At 44.0% G+C, this 19,601-nt stretch overlaps 1 protein-coding gene across 1 annotated transcript; it reads left to right on the top strand.

Moving 5' to 3' along the window:
- Positions 1-63: 63 nt before the first annotated feature.
- ADGRE2 (adhesion G protein-coupled receptor E2) lies at positions 64-19,437 on the top strand (the record flags this gene model as incomplete). Its single annotated transcript, XM_012642745.1, has 15 exons — positions 64-267; positions 694-840; positions 960-1,006; positions 1,126-1,203; positions 1,576-1,747; positions 4,314-4,427; positions 4,612-4,835; positions 5,044-5,223; positions 6,251-6,448; positions 6,795-7,030; positions 13,565-13,631; positions 13,898-13,989; positions 15,682-15,850; positions 15,935-16,045; positions 19,381-19,437. Coding segments are annotated over 15 exons (2,081 nt in total), but the record flags the coding sequence as incomplete, so codon positions are not given.
- Between the last annotated feature and the right edge of the window lie 164 nt (positions 19,438-19,601).

The following is a 19,601-nucleotide window of genomic DNA, read 5'->3' on the forward strand; positions in this document are numbered from 1 at the left end:
GGCTCGTGCAATAATGGCCTTCGGTCTGGGGCAGTGAAAAGACAGGGGACGGGGTGCACTGAGGGGAGGGGAGCCTGAGCCGGTCAGGGGCAGGGTTTGACCCTCTGGCTTTGTCCCCAGACGTGAACGAATGCACCTCCGGACAAAACCTGTGCCACAGCTCCACCCACTGCCTCAACAAAGTGGGCAGCTATGAGTGCCAGTGCCGCCCGGGCTGGAAGCCGATTCCCGGGTCCCCCAACGGCCCGACCGACACCGTCTGCGAAGGTCCGTGGCCCAGATCCCATGGCGCCGTCGACCCGCGGCCAAAGGTCCGCTCGCACCCTCACCGGCACCCACGGACCAGGCGGATGAACGCTGGAGGCTCCGTGCCGGGCCAGCCTTTTACTTTTTGCAGACTTGATGGGAAAAGATCTGGGGGTCCCGGGGAAGGAGCGGGGTGCTGACGGGGAGGTTCAGGGGGACCCCAGGTGGCAGCTGATTAACTGGGAGGAGGACGTTTCAGTGTTTCCACAGCTGCACATCTGTACGGGGCCCACCCGCTGCGCTCCGGCCTCTCCACGCTTCCCGTGACCCAGCGTCCGCCTCTCCAGGGGGGCACTCACACCGGGAAGAGTGAGGTGGGGATGCGGACAAGAGAGGGGACCCTCTCGGGGCTGGGACAGGGCCTGACCCCCTTCTTTGGGTCCCCAGATGTGGACGAGTGCAGCTCCGGGCAGCATCGCTGCCACCCGTCCACCGTGTGCACCAACACCGTGGGATCGTACAGGTGCCGCTGCCGCCCAGGCTGGAAGCCCAAACCTGGGCTCCCGAATAACCAGAACATCACTGTCTGTGAAGGTGGGTTCTGACCTGCCCTTGGAACCTCCCCCGCCCCAACACACATACACACACACACACACACACACACACACACACACTCTTGCACGCCTAACAAGCCGCCGTGCTGTTCCCTGCAGAGACGCCCTTTACCAACTGGACCCCGCCCCCAGGCATCCACAGCCGGGTGAGTGGCCCCAGCAGGGACCAGGAGGCAGAAAAACCCCACACACAGCCCCAGGATTTGGTCTCAGCTCCCCACCCACCCGAGAGAAGCTCTAACCCCCTCTTCTCTCCTCTCCCAAGAGTCTGTCTCGCTTCTTTGAAAAAATCCAGTATCTGGGCAGAGACTTCAAGCCAGCCTCAGCCCCAGGCACCATCAAGGTAAGGGCAGGAGGAGGCAGAGGACGGGGCGGCAGTTTCTGTCGCGAAGGAGACCGGCCCTAGTGCAGCGGGCCCTGCTCTGACTCCCTGCCTCTCCCAGGACTGATGGCAGAGCAGACGCTCTGGTTGTCTTACACACTGTTAGACTGTTATTATCTTTCCTCTTCCTGCCTGGACGTAGAGCTGATGTCATCATTGATGTTTCCGAGGAGGACTGGTTTCTAAGGGGCTGTACTCCAGGGGCAAGGATCGTCCAGAGCCACCTTTACCCCAAACAGTCTCTGGGGTCTGTTCTCTGGGTCTGAGTGGTTAGGGTGGTCGTGCAGCCCCTCTGGCCTGTGGCTCACTGGCGCCCTGTCCCCGTCCCTCCAGGACCTCATGCAGAATGTGGATGAGCTGCTGGAGACCCCTGGGGACCTGGAGAGCCTGTCCCGCTCACAGCAGTGCTGTGTGGCCACCAACCTGCTGGTTGGCCTGGAGGCTGTCCTGAGAGAACTGAGCAAGCTCCTGCCCGACGGGCTGCTCAATTACTCTGCCGTCACAGGTACGCACCAGGCGTGCCCAAGGCTCCCGCTCTGCCCGAGCCCCGCCTCATTCCTCGCTCAGTCCCACTACAGCCAAGCGACCACACTTGTGTCTCAGTGCTGCTCTCCTAAATAAATCAAAAGATTAGAAAGAAATACATAAATATGTAAATCATACACAGTTTCATTGTAATGTAAGTGGTCAGCAGCAAAATAATTACAATGAAGAACTTAACAAAATAGAAACAGCTTCCAAAGGAAACAATTTATTTAATATGGAAGAATATAAATTATTTGACAGGTAAGTGTGATTTGTTTTATTGAGGTAAAATTCACATAAGATTCACCATCTTAAAGTGTGCGTTTCAGGAGACTATAGTACGTTCACAAAGTTGTACAACGACCACCTCCGTGTCTAAAACGTTTCCATCACCCCGAAAGTAAACGCTATACCTACCAAGCAATCACAACCCATTCCTCTGTTCCCCCAGCCCCTGGCAACCACTAATCTGCTTTCTGTTCCTACGGATTGGCCTAATCGGGATATTTTATGTTAATGGAATCATACAATACGTGACCTTTTAGTCTAGCTTCTTTCATGTACTATAACATTACTGGGGTTTCTCCATGTCATAGCACGTATCAGTATTTCGTTCCTTTTCAGGGCTGAATACTGTTCCATTGTATGGATATACCACACTGTGTTTATCTCTCCATCCGTGATGGACGTTTGGGCTGCTTCCGCCTTTGGGCTATTGTGAATGGTACTGCTATGAGTATTGGTGTACAGGAATTATTTAAATACCTCTTTTTGGTAGTTTTGAGTATATACTTAGGCTGGAATTGCTGGGTAATATGGTAATTCTATGTTCAACTTTTTGAGAAACCACCAAACTGTTTTTCCCAAGTGGCTGCACCATTTTACATTCCCACCAGAAACATGTAAGGGTTACAATCTCCAAACCTTCAGCAAAACTTTTTACTTTCATTTTGTTCGTCTTTATTAAGGCCTTTCTAGTGTATGTGAGGTGGTATCTCATTATGCCTTGGATTTGCACTTTGCTAATGACAAATGTTTAAAATCATTTCATGTGCTTGTTCACCATTTGTGTACCTTTTCTGGAGAAATGGCTATTCAAGTCCTTTGCCCATTTTTTAATTGAGCTGTCTTTTGGTTGTTGAGTTGGAAGAGTTCTTTTCATATTCTGATAGTAGATCATTATGACATATGTCGTGTGCAAATGTTTTCTTCTGTTCTCTAGATTGTTTGCTCCGCTTGATTGTCTTTGCACTTTAATGAACAGAAGTTTTAAGGCTCAATGATGCCTATTTTATCTGTTTTTTTCTTTCTGTTGCTTGTGCATTTGGCATCCTAGTTAAGAATTTGTTGTCAAATCCAAGGCCAGGAAGACTTATTACTATCCTTTCTCCAAAGTGTTTTAGTTTTAGTTTCTAAATTTAGGAATCTTTGACCTATTTTTAGTTAATTTTTGTGTATTGTGTGAGATAGGGGTCCACTTTCTTTCTGTTGCATGTGCATATCCAGTAATCCTAGCACCATTTGATGAAGAGAATATTCTTTCCCTCATCGAATAGCCTTGGCACCCTTCATTGAGAATCAACTCACCATGAACATATGGGTTCATTTCTGGAATCCCAATTCTATTCTGTTGGTCTGTGTGTCTGTCTTTATGCCAATACCATATTGTTTGCATTACTGTATAGCTCTGTGGTACATTTTGAAATCAGATAGTATAAGTCCTCCAAATCTGTTGTCCTCCAAGATTGTTTTGGGTGTTTGGAATGCCACATGAGTTTTAACATAAGCTTTTCTATTTTGACAAAGTAATATAGGTTGTGGTGCTATTGATAAGGATTGCATTGAATCCATAGACCAATTTCGGGAGTATTGCCATCTTAACAATATAAAGTCTCCCAATCTATGCACACAGGATGTCTTTCCATTTATTTAGGGTATTTAATTTCTTTCAAAATCTTCTGCAGTTTGCTGTGTTACAAGTCTTGAGCCTCCTTGGTAAATGCATTCCTAACATTTTGTTGAGTATTTTTCATCTATGTCTATAAGAGATATTGGTGTATAGTTGTCCTGTGAACTCTTTATCTGGTTTTATTGTTAGAGTAATATTGATGTCATAGAATTATCTAGGCAGTGTTCCCTCCTCTTCTATATTTTGGAAGAGTTGACAAAGAGTTGAAATGTTTATTCTTCCTTAAGTGGCTGGTAGAATTCACCAGTGAAAAAGCCCTCTGCTCCGGGCTCCTCATTCGGGATGTTTTGATTATTGATTCAATCTTTTTATCTGTTATGGGTCTGTTCATATTTTCTATTTGAGTTGGTTTTCGTGGTTTGTGTATTACTAGGTATTTGTTCCTTTCATCTAGGTCATCTAATTTGTTGTTGCGCAATTGCTTATACTATTCTTTTATGATCCACTGTAACTTCAGACTACACGTGTGTGTTCATATATGCACATATACACACACATATACATAAAATAATCATATGTCAGCCACCGCGAGCAAAATTCCTAACGTAACTTCCCTTATATAATCCCCACAACTCAGAACTGTCCCTGAAGGTGCAGGAGCAAGGAGACGGAAATGTCACCTTGAGTCAGACTCAGGCAAAGATGCAGCTGAACTGGAATCTGGCACAGAAATCTGGTGACACAGATAATGGCTGAGATGAGTACAAGGTTAGTGAGGCTTCATGGTGGGACAAGTTGCCCAAGGATACGGAAAAAAGAGATTTAAAAAGTAAAGGGAAGTGTGGGGTGAGTGGGGCCCCAAGAGGAGAGTTCACGCGAGGAGGAAGAGGCCCTGCTGGGGACCCAAAGATGTTAACCTTGGCCTCGTCCTGCAGGCCCTTCTGCGGTGGGCCTTGTCTCCATCCCAGGGATGGGCAAGTTGCTGGCTGAGGCCCCCCTGGTCCTGGAGCCTGAGCAGCTGGCGGCTCTGCGTGAGAGACACAAGGGCTGGCTGCAGGACGCCCGCCCCGTCCTGCTCTCACATGTCAACGCTGCCTTTCTGAGCAACAAGGACACCCGGAACCTCAGCTCCCCAGTGACTTTCGTCTTCTCCCACCGTGTGAGTGCGGGTGGGGTGAGGTGGTAGGTGTCGGCAGGAGCCTGAGTCCTGGGCACAGCCTTGCTGCTCAGCTCAGCCTAAGGGTTTGGGGGGGCTCCGCCACAGGTACAAAATCTCCCCCCCAAAATCAGCCCTTCTCAAGGCAGCTTTGGGTCTAAATCTCTGAGTATCTGAATCGCCAGCTCACAGCTGTGCCCTGTACGTAGAGTCGGTGATCCCTGGGCCAAGGCAGAAGGTATTCTGTGCCTTCTGGAAGCCTGGCCAGAAGGGATGTGGTCACTGGGCCACCACAGGCTGCAGGACGGTGGACCCCAGAGACACCAGCACCACCTGCCACTGCAGCCACCTCAGCAGCTTTGCCGTCCTCATGGCCCACTGCGACGTGCAGGTGAGAGGGGCTGCACTCCGCATGTGTTCCTGTGTGACACATTCGCACAACTGTGGCAGGTTATAAAAAACCCAAGTTTATTATCCCACAGCTTGTATGGGTCAGCAGTCTGGTATGGCAACATGGGTTCTCTGCTCAGGGTCTTACGAGACTGAATCTGTCGTGTCAGCTGGGGCCGGGCCCCATTTCCTGTGAGGCTTCAGGTCCTCCTCCAAGCTCCCTGGTTGCGGGCAGAATTCAACTCCTTGTGGTTGCAGGACTGCGGTCCCACTTTCTCGGTGTCTGTCAGCAGGGAGCCACGCTCAGTTCCCACGGGCCAGTCATTCCTTCTCACGTGGCTCTCTCGCCAAGTACCAGTGTCCCTACTTGGAGGCCAGTGGGAAAATATCAATCACATGGAAGCCCTCTTTAACTCTGAATCTGTTTTCATTCCCTCGTGGTTTTAAGAACATTTGCAGAAACAGGTGGGGAAATGTGAAGTTTAAGCTACCACCAGCATCAAAGTAATTTTGTTCCTTCGACCAGGGCTCTGGTTCTATACCTGTTAGCATCAGTGACCAACAAGGAACAGGTGGTGCCAGGAGGAGGCCAGCAGAGTCTGGGATGGGGAGCAGATGCCAGGTCATCGGGGTATAAGTCTGCCACCTAGCATCACATAATGGGGACAGAAGAGAGTGTTCAGTGAGAGGCTTCACACCTGCATGAGCCTCCCATATCAACCTATAAGCTCAGTGACACTCCAAAGTCAAGAGAAAGAGAAACCCTTGTGAGTTCCATGGCTTCGTCGTGAGTAAGGAGGCTCTTTTTCTCCCTCAGTCCTCCCAGGGGCTGAACTCATCAGTTCAGAACCCTGTAAAATCCTAAAATTCTGAACCAAGATGAATTTGCCCATCAACTCACAAATTTCCCTGGCTCTTCCATTCCTGAATTGGCTAAGCCAAAAAAGAAAAGAGATAAAAATGGCAGTGGGGGTCATTACCCCAGAGGAGGAAATTATGACCTTAAACCTTTTTTTTCTGGGTCCCAGGAGGAGGCTCCTGTGCTGACCATCATCACCTACGTGGGGCTGGGCCTCTCTCTGCTGTGCCTCCTCCTGGCGGCCCTCACCTTCCTCCTGTGCAAAGCCATCCAGAACACCAGCACCTCCCTGCACCTGCAGCTCTCGCTCTGCCTCTTCCTGGCCCACCTCCTCTTCCTCACGGCGATCGACCGAACTGAACCCAAGGTACCGACAGTGGTGTTCCAAAGGACTCCCTTCCTTGCCCAGGGGATGCCTGCTCATGGAGTGATGCTGCATTCGATACCTTAATACAGTGACCCTGAGTCCTGGGGAAGGCTAGAGGAGGAAGCTGCCAATGTCACATTGCCTTATTCAATTAGAAAACACATCCTTTCTCACTCTCTCTCTCTCTCCCTTTTAACTATGCCCCTTGTCAGCAGGAAGAAAATAAATCATCTCTTTGCAACTCCATCATATACACCAGATTTCTCCCCAATGGCAGGGTACCAGAGAGGTCCTGGCCACACTCAGACCTGATTGCATCCCAAAGTGTCTCTCTCTCCTCCCCCAGGTGCTGTGTGCCATCATCGCTGGTGCCTTACACTACCTCTACCTGGCCTCCTTCACCTGGATGCTGCTGGAGGGCCTGCACCTCTTCCTCACTGCGCGGAACCTGACGGTGGTCAACTACTCCAGTGGGAGCAGATTCATGAGGAAGCTCACGTTCCCTGTGGGCTACGGCATCCCGGCTGTGATCGTGGCCATTTCTGCAGCATCTCACCCTCACCTTTATGGAACACCTGCCCGGTAAATGCAAATTCCCACTGTCCTCATCTTCTCTAGCACACCCGTGGCCATGACCAGAACAGACGTAGCATTTTGATTATGCCAGAGCATAATATGCAGAGAGACACTAAGTAATAATCCCTAAGTCCTAGGGATTATTACTACAATCTTTCTGGTAGAAAATTATAACAAATAAGGAGAATGTATTTAAATCTCTGTCCTTGAAGTATGAAATAAAAAGAAGTGCTCAAGACATCTTTTTTGTTTTAAATCTAATCTACTTCATCCAAATCTTATAGGATGCTCCAGTTTTTAATTTGGAAAAGTAGACCTGATTTAAATAACCAAAATAATTGATATTGTCATAGTTAACATTTACAAGGTACTTTGTGTCAGGCACTTTTCTAGCTATTTTTTTTTTTTGGTTTATTTTTTGCCTAATTACAGTGGCTAAACCTCCAGGACAACAATGACTTGAAAAGCAGACAATTTTCTCTTGCTCCTGAACTTAGGGAGAAACATTCAGTCTTTCCCCACTGAAGTACGATGTTAACTCATGATTTTTCATACATACCCTTTTTCAGGTTGAGAAAATTCTTTTCTATTCCTAGTGTGTTGGATGTTTCTATAACAAAAAAAGGTTTGATTTTGTCAAAGGCTTTCTACTCAGATGATCGTATGATTTTTATCGTTTATTTCATTAGTATGTGTTTTACACTGGTGGATTATTTGATGTTAAACCTGCCTTACGTTCCCGGGATAATTTCCCCTTGGTCATGGTGTACTATCCTTTCTATATGTTGCAAGATTCGGTCTGCTAGTATTTTGTTCAGGATTTTTGCGTTCATATTCATAAGCATATTGGTCTACAATTTTCTTTTCTTGTGATGTCTTTTCCTGGTTTGGTGTCAGGGCAATACTGACATCAGAAAATAATTTGGGAAGATAGAACAGTTCCCTCCTGTTCTATAACATTTTTGGTTTTGTGAAGAATTGACATTAATTATTTAAATTTTTGTTGAAACTCTCTGCAGCCATCTTGGCTGGGGCTTTTATTTATTGAAAGTTTTTAAATTATTAATTCAATAATAATTTGAATTATTCTCTTTGCTTGTTATAGGTCTATTCAAATCATCTATTTCCTCTTGAGACAGTTTTGGTAGTGTGTCTTTCTAAGAATTTGTCCATTTTATATAAGTTATCCAATTTGTAGTCATAAAGTTGTTCATAGTTCCTTATTATCTTTTTTTATTTCTATTAAGGTCAGTATGGATGTCCCCTCTTTCATCTCTGATAACACTGAGTTTTCTTTCTCTGTTTATCAGTCGGGCTAGCTAAATGCTTGCCAATTTTGTTCATCTTTTCAAAGAATTTCCATTGTTTCATGGTTTTCTAAAAACTCTTTGATTCTCTGTAGCATTTAGTTCATCTGTAATCTTCATGTCCATCTTTCTGCTTGACTTGGGTTTAGTTTGATTTTCTTTCTCCAGTTTCTTGAGAAGGAAGGTTAGATTGTCAATTTAGAATTTTTATTCTTTTATGATAGCCAGATGCAGGAGCTCACACCTGTAATCCTAGCACTGAGGCCGAGGCAGGAAGATCAGTTGAACTCAGGAGTTCAAGACCAGCCTGAGAAAGAGTGAGACCCTGGCTATACTAAAAACAGAAAAACTCACCAGATATAGTGGTGCCTCTATCCTAGTTACTCAGGAGGCTGAGGCAGGAGAATCACTTTAGCCCAGGAATTTGAGGCTGCAGTGAGCTATGATGACACCACTGCACTCTAGCCGGGGCAACACATTGAGACTTCGAGAAAAAGAAAATGTTTGACTCTTTTCGAGATAGCCATTAACAGCTAAGAATTTCCCTCTAAGCACTGCAATAGCTGTATCCTATAAGTTTTGGTATCTTGTATTTTATATCTTCACTCAACTCAAAGTATTCTCTAACTTCCCTTGTGATTTCTTTGTGTACCTATTTGTTGTTGAGGACAATGTTGTTTAATTTCTATGTATTTGTAAACTTCACAAATTTTCCTCTGTTGTGGATTTCTAATTTCATTCAATTATGGTCATAAAAATAGTTTTTATGATTTCAATCACTTTATTTATATTGAGGCTTCTTTTAATGCCTAACATATGGTCTATCCTGGAGAATATTTCTTGTGTTCTTGAGAAGAATGTGTATTTTGCCATTGTTGAGTGGAGTCCTCTGCAGATATCTGCTAGATCTAGTCAGTTATTGCGTTGTCCAAGTATTCGGTTTTCTTGTTGATTTTCTGCCTCATTATCTTATCGGTTATTGAAAGTAATGTTGTATTGGTTTCTGGGGGTTGCCATCACAAGTTACCACAAATGTGGTGGCTTCAAATAACAGAAATTTATTTTCTCACAGCTGTGGGAGCCAGAAGGCCAAACTTGAGATGCTGGCAGAGCCAGAATCCCTCTCAACATTCTGGAGGACAATCCTTCCTTGCTTCTTCCGGCTTCTGGTGGCTCCAAACACTCCTCAGCTGGAGGGTGTGTAACTCCAGTCTCTACCCCCGCCTTCCACTGGCCTACATCGCCATGCCCTTTATCACTGATGCTCTTTGTTTCTTTGCATGGATTCAAGCTACTGTCCAGTGTCCTTTCATTTCACCCTGAAGGAATCTATCTAGTATTTCTTGTAGGGAAAGTCTACTTGCGAAAACTTTCCTTTTTAATTTAGTTTGAAATACCTTAATTTCTTCTTCATTTTTGATGGATAATTTAGCTGCATGTGGAAGTCTTGGTTGACAGTCTTTTTCTTTGACACTTTAAAGGTGCCATCCCACTAGTTTCTGATCTCCATGGTTTCAGACAACAAGTCATTTTTAAATTATTTTTGTGGATCTCTTGTATGTGACAAATCAGTTTTCATTTGCTGCTTTCGAGATTTTCTCATTTTCTTTGACTTTTGTGAATAAGGGTATGATGTATCTGCATGTGTATCTCCTTGAATTTATTCTGTGTGCAATTTGTTGAGCTTGTTCGGTGTGTAGAGTACTATATTTGTTCAAATTTGGACAGTTTTCAGCCAGAATTTTTTTTTTTTGCTCTTTCACTTTCTCTTATTCTGAGACTCCAATTATATGTGTGTTGGTATGCTCAATCCTGTGTCACAGTTCTCTGAGGTTCTGTTACTTTTTCCTCATTTTGTTCTCTTTCCTATTATGAGACTGCATCCTCTCTATTAACCTATATTCAAGTTTGTGGATTCTTTCTTTGACCAGCTTAAATCTGCTGTTGAGCCTCTCTGGTGAGTTTTGAATTTAAATTATTATATATTTGAACTCAAGAATTTCTATTTGGTTCTTTTTCATAATTTTTATCCTTTTATTGATATTCTTTGGTGACATGTTATTGTCATATATTACTTTAATTATTTAGACAAGGTTTATTTTAGTTATTTTAACATATTCATAGAGATTTAAAGATTTGGTCTACTAAATCCCAAATCTAGGCCTCCTCAGAAATATTTTCTTTGAGCTGATTTTTTCCTGTGTGTGTTGCATACAGTTCTTTTTCCCCTGTATATCTCATATATTTTTGTTAAAAACTAGATATTTTAGATAACATATTGTAATACCCCTGTTATCAGATACCTACATCCCACCCCCAAAGTTTATTGTTGGTGAGGGTTTTTGTTCTTTCTTAGTGGCTTTTCTAGATTAATTCTGTAGATTCAGTATTGCTTGAAGTGTGTGACTTTTGAGTTCCTCACTAGCTTTTTGAAAGTTCTCGTCTTTATTTTTCATCCTGGTTCCTAAGTGTCACACCTGGGTCCATATGAATTAATGGACACCCAATGATTGGTCAGAAGATTTCCTTAAATTCCTTGCCTGGATGTTTTGCACTCTTTTTCAAGAGTATCTGTGTGAGAAGACACATCTTCAAACTTCGGGAAATTTACAGTGGAATCTTAGCTTTCACATGCCCATTAAGACATCATGAACTCCCCACACCCTAGTCTTACTAAGCAAGGCTCAGTAGTTTCTTCTGGATAGACTATTTTCAGTTTGTTCTGTGGATTCAGGTAATTTCCAGTGTTTTGGAATGCATGGCTTTCATTTTGTAATTTTGTTGTTTTAGAAAAAGAGCACGTTCACCAAGGTTCTCACACCTCCATTCAGGGAGTCAACCTCCTGGATTTTCACTTTTAACCACAACATTCTGCCAAAGTTTATGTTCACCTGCATCAGCTGAGCTCTTTCTAGGTGTCCTTCTTGCATACTGCATTCCTTTCTTGCATATGTTCTTCTCAGTGTACACCACAGTTGCCCTGACATGTCCCACCACGTGCTCCTTGCCCTGGAACTCTGCCTCGCTCTCCCCTTTTCCCTAACATAGGACCAGGAGTCAAGTCTGTCAGTGTCTATCAGTAAAACCTCGAGCAATAGACTTAAGCTCTCAGTTACCAATCTGCGATCATAAGAGAACCTCTCCTTTGCACTGTTGTTAAAAATTAAATTGAAAAGCTCCATAAAAAAGACAAATAACTCAACTTAAAATGGATAAAAGATGTAAATAGACATTACCCCAAAGAAGAGATGTGAATGACCAAGAAGGGCTGAAAACTGCTCAACATCATTAGTCATTAGGAAAATCCGCCTCGAAGGCCACACCATGAGATGACTTCACACCCATTAGAATAGTTAAAATCAGAAAGACAAAATAATGGTGAGGATGTGAAGAAATTTAAATCCTTGAACATTGCTTGCTGGAATGTAAAATGGTGCGGCCATTTCAGAACACAGTTTAACCTACAATATGACCCAGCAATTGTATTCCTAGGTGTATACCTAAATCAAGTAAAAACATATCCACATAAAACTTTGTACATGGGCTGGACACAGCAGCTCACATCTGTAATCCTAGCACTCTGGGAGGCTGAGGCAGGAGGATTGCTTGAGCTCAGGAATTCAAGACCAGTCTGAGCAAGTCCAAGACCCCATATGTACAAATAAGAGAAAATTTTACTGGGTGTGGTACCCATGCCTGTAGTCCCAGCTACTCGGAAGGCTGAGGCAGGAGGATTGCTTGAGCCCAGGAGTATGCGGTTACAGTGAGGTACGATGACACCACTGCACGCTAGCTGGGACAACAGAGTAAGACTCTGTCTCCAAAACAAATAAAAACAAGCAAACAAAGAAACAAAAACCTCCAAAACCCAACTTTGTACATGAATGCTCATAGCACCAGTATTCAAAATAGCCAAACCTGGAAACAACCTGAAAGCCTATCACTGATGAATGCATAAACAAAATGTGCTACAGCCTTATAATTGGATATTATTCAATCATAAAAAAGAACTTTCTAAAGGTTATTCAGCCATGTAAAAATGCTGTAATGTGGGTAAGCCTTCACAATATTATGCTAATTGAAGGAATTCAGCAATAAAAGACCAAATATTGTATGAGTCCATCTATATGAAATGTCCAAAATGGGCAAACACATAAGAACAGAAGTAGATTCATAGTGGCCTCAGTCTGGAGTAGGGGATGGAATGTATGTGTAATGTGTACAAAGTTTCTTTTTGAAAAATCAGAAATATTCTAAAGTTAGATTATGGTGATGGTTGCACAAGTGTGTATATTCCAAAAAACCCCACTGAACTGTATACTTTAAATGAGTAGGTTTTGTGGTATGTAAAATGTATCTCAATAAAGTAGTAAAAAATTTAAACTCAGTGGATCGGTTTTGCAGCAGATAAAAACATTAAATTGAATAGTGCAAGAAAAAACCCTTAAAATCATGTTAGGTTTACGGGACTCTCAAAACAGTTAACACCTTTACATACTTCTCCCTGCTTCAATGCTGTTTATCTCAGTAATGACCACTCACTTTTCATATCTCAGCTAATATATAATTTACCTGGGGAATCCTCCTTAACCATCCTAATCCCACAGACCCCAAACTAAGTATGACATCCAATGGTACAATGATATATTCTGATAGCCTTCAATTTTTGTTTTATTGTTACAATGTGTCTAATTGTGTGTATCCTTCCTGAGTTGAGATTTGTGGGATTTAAGAACATGTTTCTTTTTTTTTTAATTTTTATTTCAGCATCTTACGGGGGTACAAATGATTAGGTTACATATATTGCCTTTGCCCCAGTTCTATCCAGGAAAATACAAGAGGTGCTAGATCACCATTGTGTTTTATGGCTGGGTAGAACTCCATGGTACACATATACCACATTTTATTAATCCACTCATGTATTGATGGGCACTGGGGTTGTTTCCACACCTTTGCAATTGTGAGTTGTGCTGCTATAAACATTTGAGTGCAGATGTCTTTTTTTCCTTTGGGTAGGTGCCCAGTAATGGGATTGCTGGATCAAATGGTAGTTCTACTTGTAGTTCTGACCACGTTTCTTAAACCCCTGTATCGTCAGAGCCTGCCACAGAGGACACACTCAATATCTGTTGATGAAGGAAGGAAGAAAGTGGGGAGGAGGGGGGGAGTGGATTGACGTAACTGTTCCATATCTCCAAGGACCAATGCACTTTTTATTCTCTCTCTTGCACAGCTGCTGGCTCAACCCAGAAAAGGGATTTATATGGGGGTTCCTTGGACCCGTCTGTGCCATCGTCTCTGTAAGTGATGTCATCCAAGCATTCTTACTGCCCAGCAGAGGGTTACTAGAAGAGCAGGATCAGAAGTATGGTGACAAGAGCAGGAATGTCCCTGGGTGGTCATAGGTTGGGTTGGGTTTTCTAAGACTGCTCTTAAATCTTCAAACTCTAAAACTCTTACTCAATATTTAAAAACTACTTAAGTATATAACTGATGTTGGACAGGCTAGGAGGAAGAGATAACAGTACTAAATTTTATTCACTAAACCTTCTGTGGTTTCCTGAAGGTAAATTTGGCTTTCTTTCTGATGACCCTCTGGATTTTGAAAAGCAGACTCTCCTCTCTCAACAGTGAAGTGTCTACCCTCCAGAACACAAGGTATGTTAGAGAAGAGAGCGACAACCACACAGACATGTGTGGCTCCCAAGAGCAAAGCCATGTGCCCTGATGTCACTTCTCAGGGTCTTCTGAGGAGACCCAGGGTGGACAGATGGAGCCATCTTTCCATAGCAACCACCTCAAATCCAGTGGTCTGCTGCTGACGCCCCCTGCACAATGTTCTGTCCATCTCTAATCCCAGTTTGGGAATCTTTCAGCAACAGGAGGAATTGACATCAGTTGAAAAATGGTAGATATATACAATGCAATACTATTGGACCATAAAAAGAACAAAATCATGTCATTCGCAGCAACATGGATGGAACTGGAGGACATTATGTTAAGTGAAATAAGCCAGGCACAGAAATACAAATATCACACGTTCTCTCCCATATGTGGGAGCTTAAGTAAGTTGATCTCAGGATGGGACGATGGCTAATGCCTGTAATCCTAGCACTTTGGGAGGCTGAGATAGGAGGATTGCTTGAGGCCAGGAGTTTGAGACCAACCTGAGCAAGAGGGAGACCCCATCTTTATAATAATTAGAAAAATTCACTGAGCATGGTGGTATATGCCAGTAGTCCCAGCTACTCAGGAGGCTGAGGCAGGAGGATCACTTCTGTGAGCTAGGATGATGCCACTGAACTCTAGCCTGGGTGACAGAGTGAAACCCTGTCTCAGAAAGATAAAGTTGATCTCTTGGAGGCAGAGAGTAGAATGAATGATACGAAAGGCTGGGAAGGGTGTGGGGAGCAGTGGGCGATGAAGAGAGGTTGGTCCATGGGTACAAACATACAGTTAGATAGAAGGAATAAGGTCTAATGTTCGACAGCAAAGTAGAGTGACTATAGTTAACAACAATGTATCATATATTTCAAAACAGCTCCCAGCACATGGAAATGATAGACACTCGAGGTGATGGACACCCTAAATACCCTGACTTGATCATTGCACATTCTACGCATGTAACAGAACCTCACACGTACCCCCAAAATGCGTACAAATATGTTTCAATTAAAAAAATAAAAGGTAAACAATAAACATTCTTTGGACTGTTGTCAGCAGTCCTATGACAAAAGTGCAAAGAATATTTATGTTTTCACGACTCCACACACACAGCCTGCATTTCCATACCCCACCCTCAGTCCCAGCTCCCTCTCACCCCTCGAGCAACCCTCCCCCTGAAAAATCCTCGTCAACATCAAATAGTCTAGGAGGCTTGGGCAGCCCTTTGCTGCAGGCACCGTTGTGCAAAATTATATGCTCTTTCTCCTAGTTCCTGTCATTATCCTTTCCAAATTTTGCACGTCGTTCTGTGGTTGTATTACTCATTTGAAGAGACTGTGAACTTTATGAAAATGGAAATCTCCCTTTTTTGTGAACATTTATAATGCCCAGGCTCTAGCACAGAGCCACGTGCACAGTGCACGCTCATTAATGTTGATTAAGTAAAATTAGGGATCTTCATAATGCATCAAAAACTTTTGAAATGTGCATTACAAAGTGTGACTCTCCTCCTTGGTCCAAGTCAAAATGCCACCCTGAACCCAAGTGGCGTTTGTATTGAGACAGTCCACATTCAGTCTCAGAAATCAGCTAGAGGTGAGAGCATGGCCCCCACGGATGGAGGTGAGAGTAGCCTTGATTCTGTTCCTCTGTGTGTATCACAAGCCTCTTTCTCATCCAACCCAGGATGCTCACATTTAAAGCGACAGCTCAGCTCTTCATCCTGGGCTGCACGTGGTGTCTGGGCATGCTGCAGGTGGGGCCAGCTGCCCAGGTGATGGCCTGCCTCTTCACCGTCACCAACACGCTGCAGGGTGTCTTCATCTTCCTGGTATACTGCCTCCTCAGCCAGCAGGTACCACTGCCCAGCTCCCACCGAGGACTGTTCCTGCCCTCACCCCTCTCCGTGAGCTGACCCAAAGCATGATTTCCTTTGCAGGTCCGGGAGCAATACAGGAAATGGTTCAAAGGGATCAGGAAATCGAGAGCTGAGTCTGAGGTGTACGTGCTTTCCAGCAGGGCTACATCTGACACCTCTAGTCCCAGCACGGTAAGAACACGCACTGCTCCCCGAGCACATCACTAACTGGTCCGCTGGAGCAGCATATACCTACCATGCTGGCCAGCCTGGGTGTACAGCAGGTGACGCTCTAGGATGGCTCACACTTGGATGACTCCTGGACTCACCAACCATTAGCAACGGTCTCAGTTTAAATGTTTGCTTTTTTAAAAAATCCTTTACTTTTTCTCCTTAGGGAACTGTGCTCACCTTGTCTCTGAAGAATGAACTTTCTTACCGAGCACCTACCATGTGCCACACATGGGTAACTAAATAAGCAGGAATTGACAATCGAAGCAGTGATGCACATTCTACTCAGAGACACATTGTCCCATATTTTTTCTTCTACGTACAGCTCTACCTCACAGTCATTAGGCGCTGCCACCCCAAAGGAGGCAAATGTTGGAGAAATGCTGTACATATTTATAAATTTAACTCAAATAAGTGCTATCTGGGATTTAGGCTTTCTTAGCAAGCCGGCCAGTGGGTAGTGCATAGTGCCTCTGCTAAGCACTCTGTACCCACTGCAAAACCAGGAAGGACAAACAGTGATGGCATCAGATAACTCATGGCAATGATCACTAATAACCAACATTTATTAGGTCAGACTTACAGAGTTCTTTTAGCTGTATTTTCTCACCTCTTCTTCCATCTTCTCTGGACTCTATGTATGATTACAGCCCCATTTGACAGATGAGAAAAGTAGCAGCCTAGTTGGATTTATGTGAAGTATACAGGGTCTCTTTACCTAGGGAGATTTTTTTTTTTTTTTGAGACAGGGTCTCACTCTGTCTGTCAGGCTGGAGTGCAGTGGTGTCGTCATAGCTCACTGCAGCCTCAAACTCCTGGGCTCAAGTGATCCGCCTGCCTCAGCCACCCGTGTAGGTAGGACTATAGGACTATAATGATATAAAGAACTTCTAAACTATATCCTCTTTCTTCGTGGAAAATCTGAACATTCCATGAGATGTTAAGTGGGGAAAATAGACTTTGTTATGTGTGTTTCAAGAAATTCATCATGTCAGCGATGGGAAGGAAGTCGTGGAGGGCATGCTTGTTATTCAATTCCTGCAGAAACTGGAAGTTTTCTGGACCCTACAGTGTGCTCGGCAAACTCTCAGCATACAGTCGCCCAGCTGTGGCCCAGCTTCTGTTACTCTGGGTTAAGCCCTTTCCTACGGCCGCTCCTTCCTACAAAGACTCTCCCAGATGCTAAAATTCTATAAGCAGAAAAACCAGCCTAAAAGGACTTTCAGACCAACAATATCCAAAAAGACTGCAATGTTCACACCACAATCTGCATTTCTTTGTTCTCTATTTCTATGGGTTTAATTATTTACTCTTTCAAGAGTATTGATCACTCACCATGTCCACGGCATAGATCAAGAGAGACACACAGGCCCTGCCTTCATGGAGCTTTCTGCGGTGGGGGAGGAGGGGAAATGAAGTGATTCCTGCAGCTAGAGTTGACTGGGAGGCTGAAAGATTCCTATAAATCAAGTCTCTACCGAGAGGCAACTACGCCACCCCAGATTCCTGACACAGAGAAAGTCATAGAATAAATATGTGTTGTTTGGATGAACAGATAAAAGAAAATGTGGTATGTAAACTCAGTGGAATATTATTCAGCCTTTTAGAAAGAAGCCAGTTTTGTCATTTGCAAATGGATGAACCTGGAAGATGTTAAGTGAAACAAGGCAAGCACAGAAAGACAGATACCACATGATCTGCTTATGTGAAATCTACAAAAGTCCACGATTTAAAGCAATATCTAAAACCAAATATTATATAGGATATCAGAGCTCATTTATTTCCTGCTCTGGGTGTTACATTGTAGGAAAGGGCATAATTACAAAAGGGAAAAGAAATTGCTTTAGGAGCTTCAGATTTTTACATCAAAAGGAAATTTCGGAATAGATTATTGGATTCAAATTCAGTCATAACTGATTCCACTCCGAGTTGAAAGTAAGCTCGATTTCAAGTCATCATTATGCCTTACTTAGAGTACTCTTTATGATAATAGTAACAGTAAACACTGAGTACATACTACATGCTAGTTGCTCATTTGATTCAGGCTGTTGTAAGAACCCTATGTGGGAAATACTGTTACTACTCCAATTTTATGGATGAGGAAACTAAGGCACAGAAAAGCTCAGTGACATGCCCAAAGATACACAGCTAAGTAAGTGATGGAACAAGATTCAAGCCCAGGCAAGCTGTGTCCTATATTCAGATCCACGTTACAGCTTGTGTTAGTTTCCCGTGGTTGCCATAAAACAAATTATCGTAGGCACTGTGCTCCCTCTTCACTCTGCACAGAGACTGCTAAGGGGAGGTGAATTTCAAAGGTCCTGGTTTCGACGCCATGCGGATGGAAGAAAGAAGTCCACAGGTACCCACAGCCCAACAGACTCACAGACCATGCATACTCCACCTGGGAACATCTGCCTCAGTATGAATTCACACACACTCAACAAGCATGCTGAAAGCTTGTTTTCTTCCCAGCACAGTGCTAGGCTTAAAGGAAGTCAGATTGAGCAACTTCAAGTCTCTGATCTCAGAGAACTTACAGAAAAGAGGAAGATAAAGTCCAATCAACAATTCCAAAAAGCAGCGTGACTTAGGAAGGAAAGATCTCTGTTTCTGGCTTCCCTCTTGGATGTAGAAACCTACTAGGCATTGCCATGAATTCGCAACAAGAAAAAGCTGAATAATTGACAAAAACATGACCTTTCTTGAACCTATCAGTGAGCTGAGGTTGCACGCAACCTACTAGCCTGGAATCTAGGGGAAAAGCCGCAGCAGCTCACCTGTAGCAGGGGACAAAGACAGAGCCACTAGACGAGAGGGTAAAATTTCTGCTAAAATTTTTAACAAACTGAGAAAAGCCAAGTGTGGGCTGGTATGAAGGGGAGAGAATCCGAGAGGCTCAGGTGTACGGGGAGTTCTCACCCTCTCACAGGTTCTTTTCCTTGGACACCACCAGGTGCTCATGAGGAACACTGGGGGCAAAGCGGAGAGGGGAGAAAGCTTCCCTCCTCCAGTTCACTAAGGACACTCTCCCCCACGTTACCACACACGGCATTCTTACCAGTGACTTCCCGCAACATAACCTTTTTCTAACCTCCGCTACCACTTTCCTTACCCCTTTCAGCTGCTTTCTTGCTGCTTAATTTCAAAGTCAATGCCACATTTTAAGATTTTGTGCAACTTCCAGACCATTTTCCACAATAGCTGGGCTAATGTGCATTCTCATCAACAGTGTGCAAAGGTTCCCTTTTCTCCACATCCTCGCCAACAGTTGCCATCTTTCGCCTTTTTGACAGCACTGTGGAGAGAGCCAGACCCGCCACTTGCCACTCGGGTGACCTGGAATAACTCACCATAACTTGCAGGGCTTCAGCTTCCTGGTCTGTGAATTGGGGGTGATAACAGTGTCTACCGCAAAGCGTCACTGCGAGGACGAAATTGAAGGATGCAAAGCTTCAGGCAGTGGCTACTATCTGTTAACAGTAAGCTCTAAGTAAGTATTTGCTATCATTGTGAT

This window comes from Propithecus coquereli, unplaced genomic scaffold, assembly GCF_000956105.1.
Source record: "Propithecus coquereli isolate 6110/MARCELLA unplaced genomic scaffold, Pcoq_1.0 Scaffold185, whole genome shotgun sequence".
NCBI classification, from domain to species: domain Eukaryota; kingdom Metazoa; phylum Chordata; class Mammalia; order Primates; family Indriidae; genus Propithecus; species Propithecus coquereli.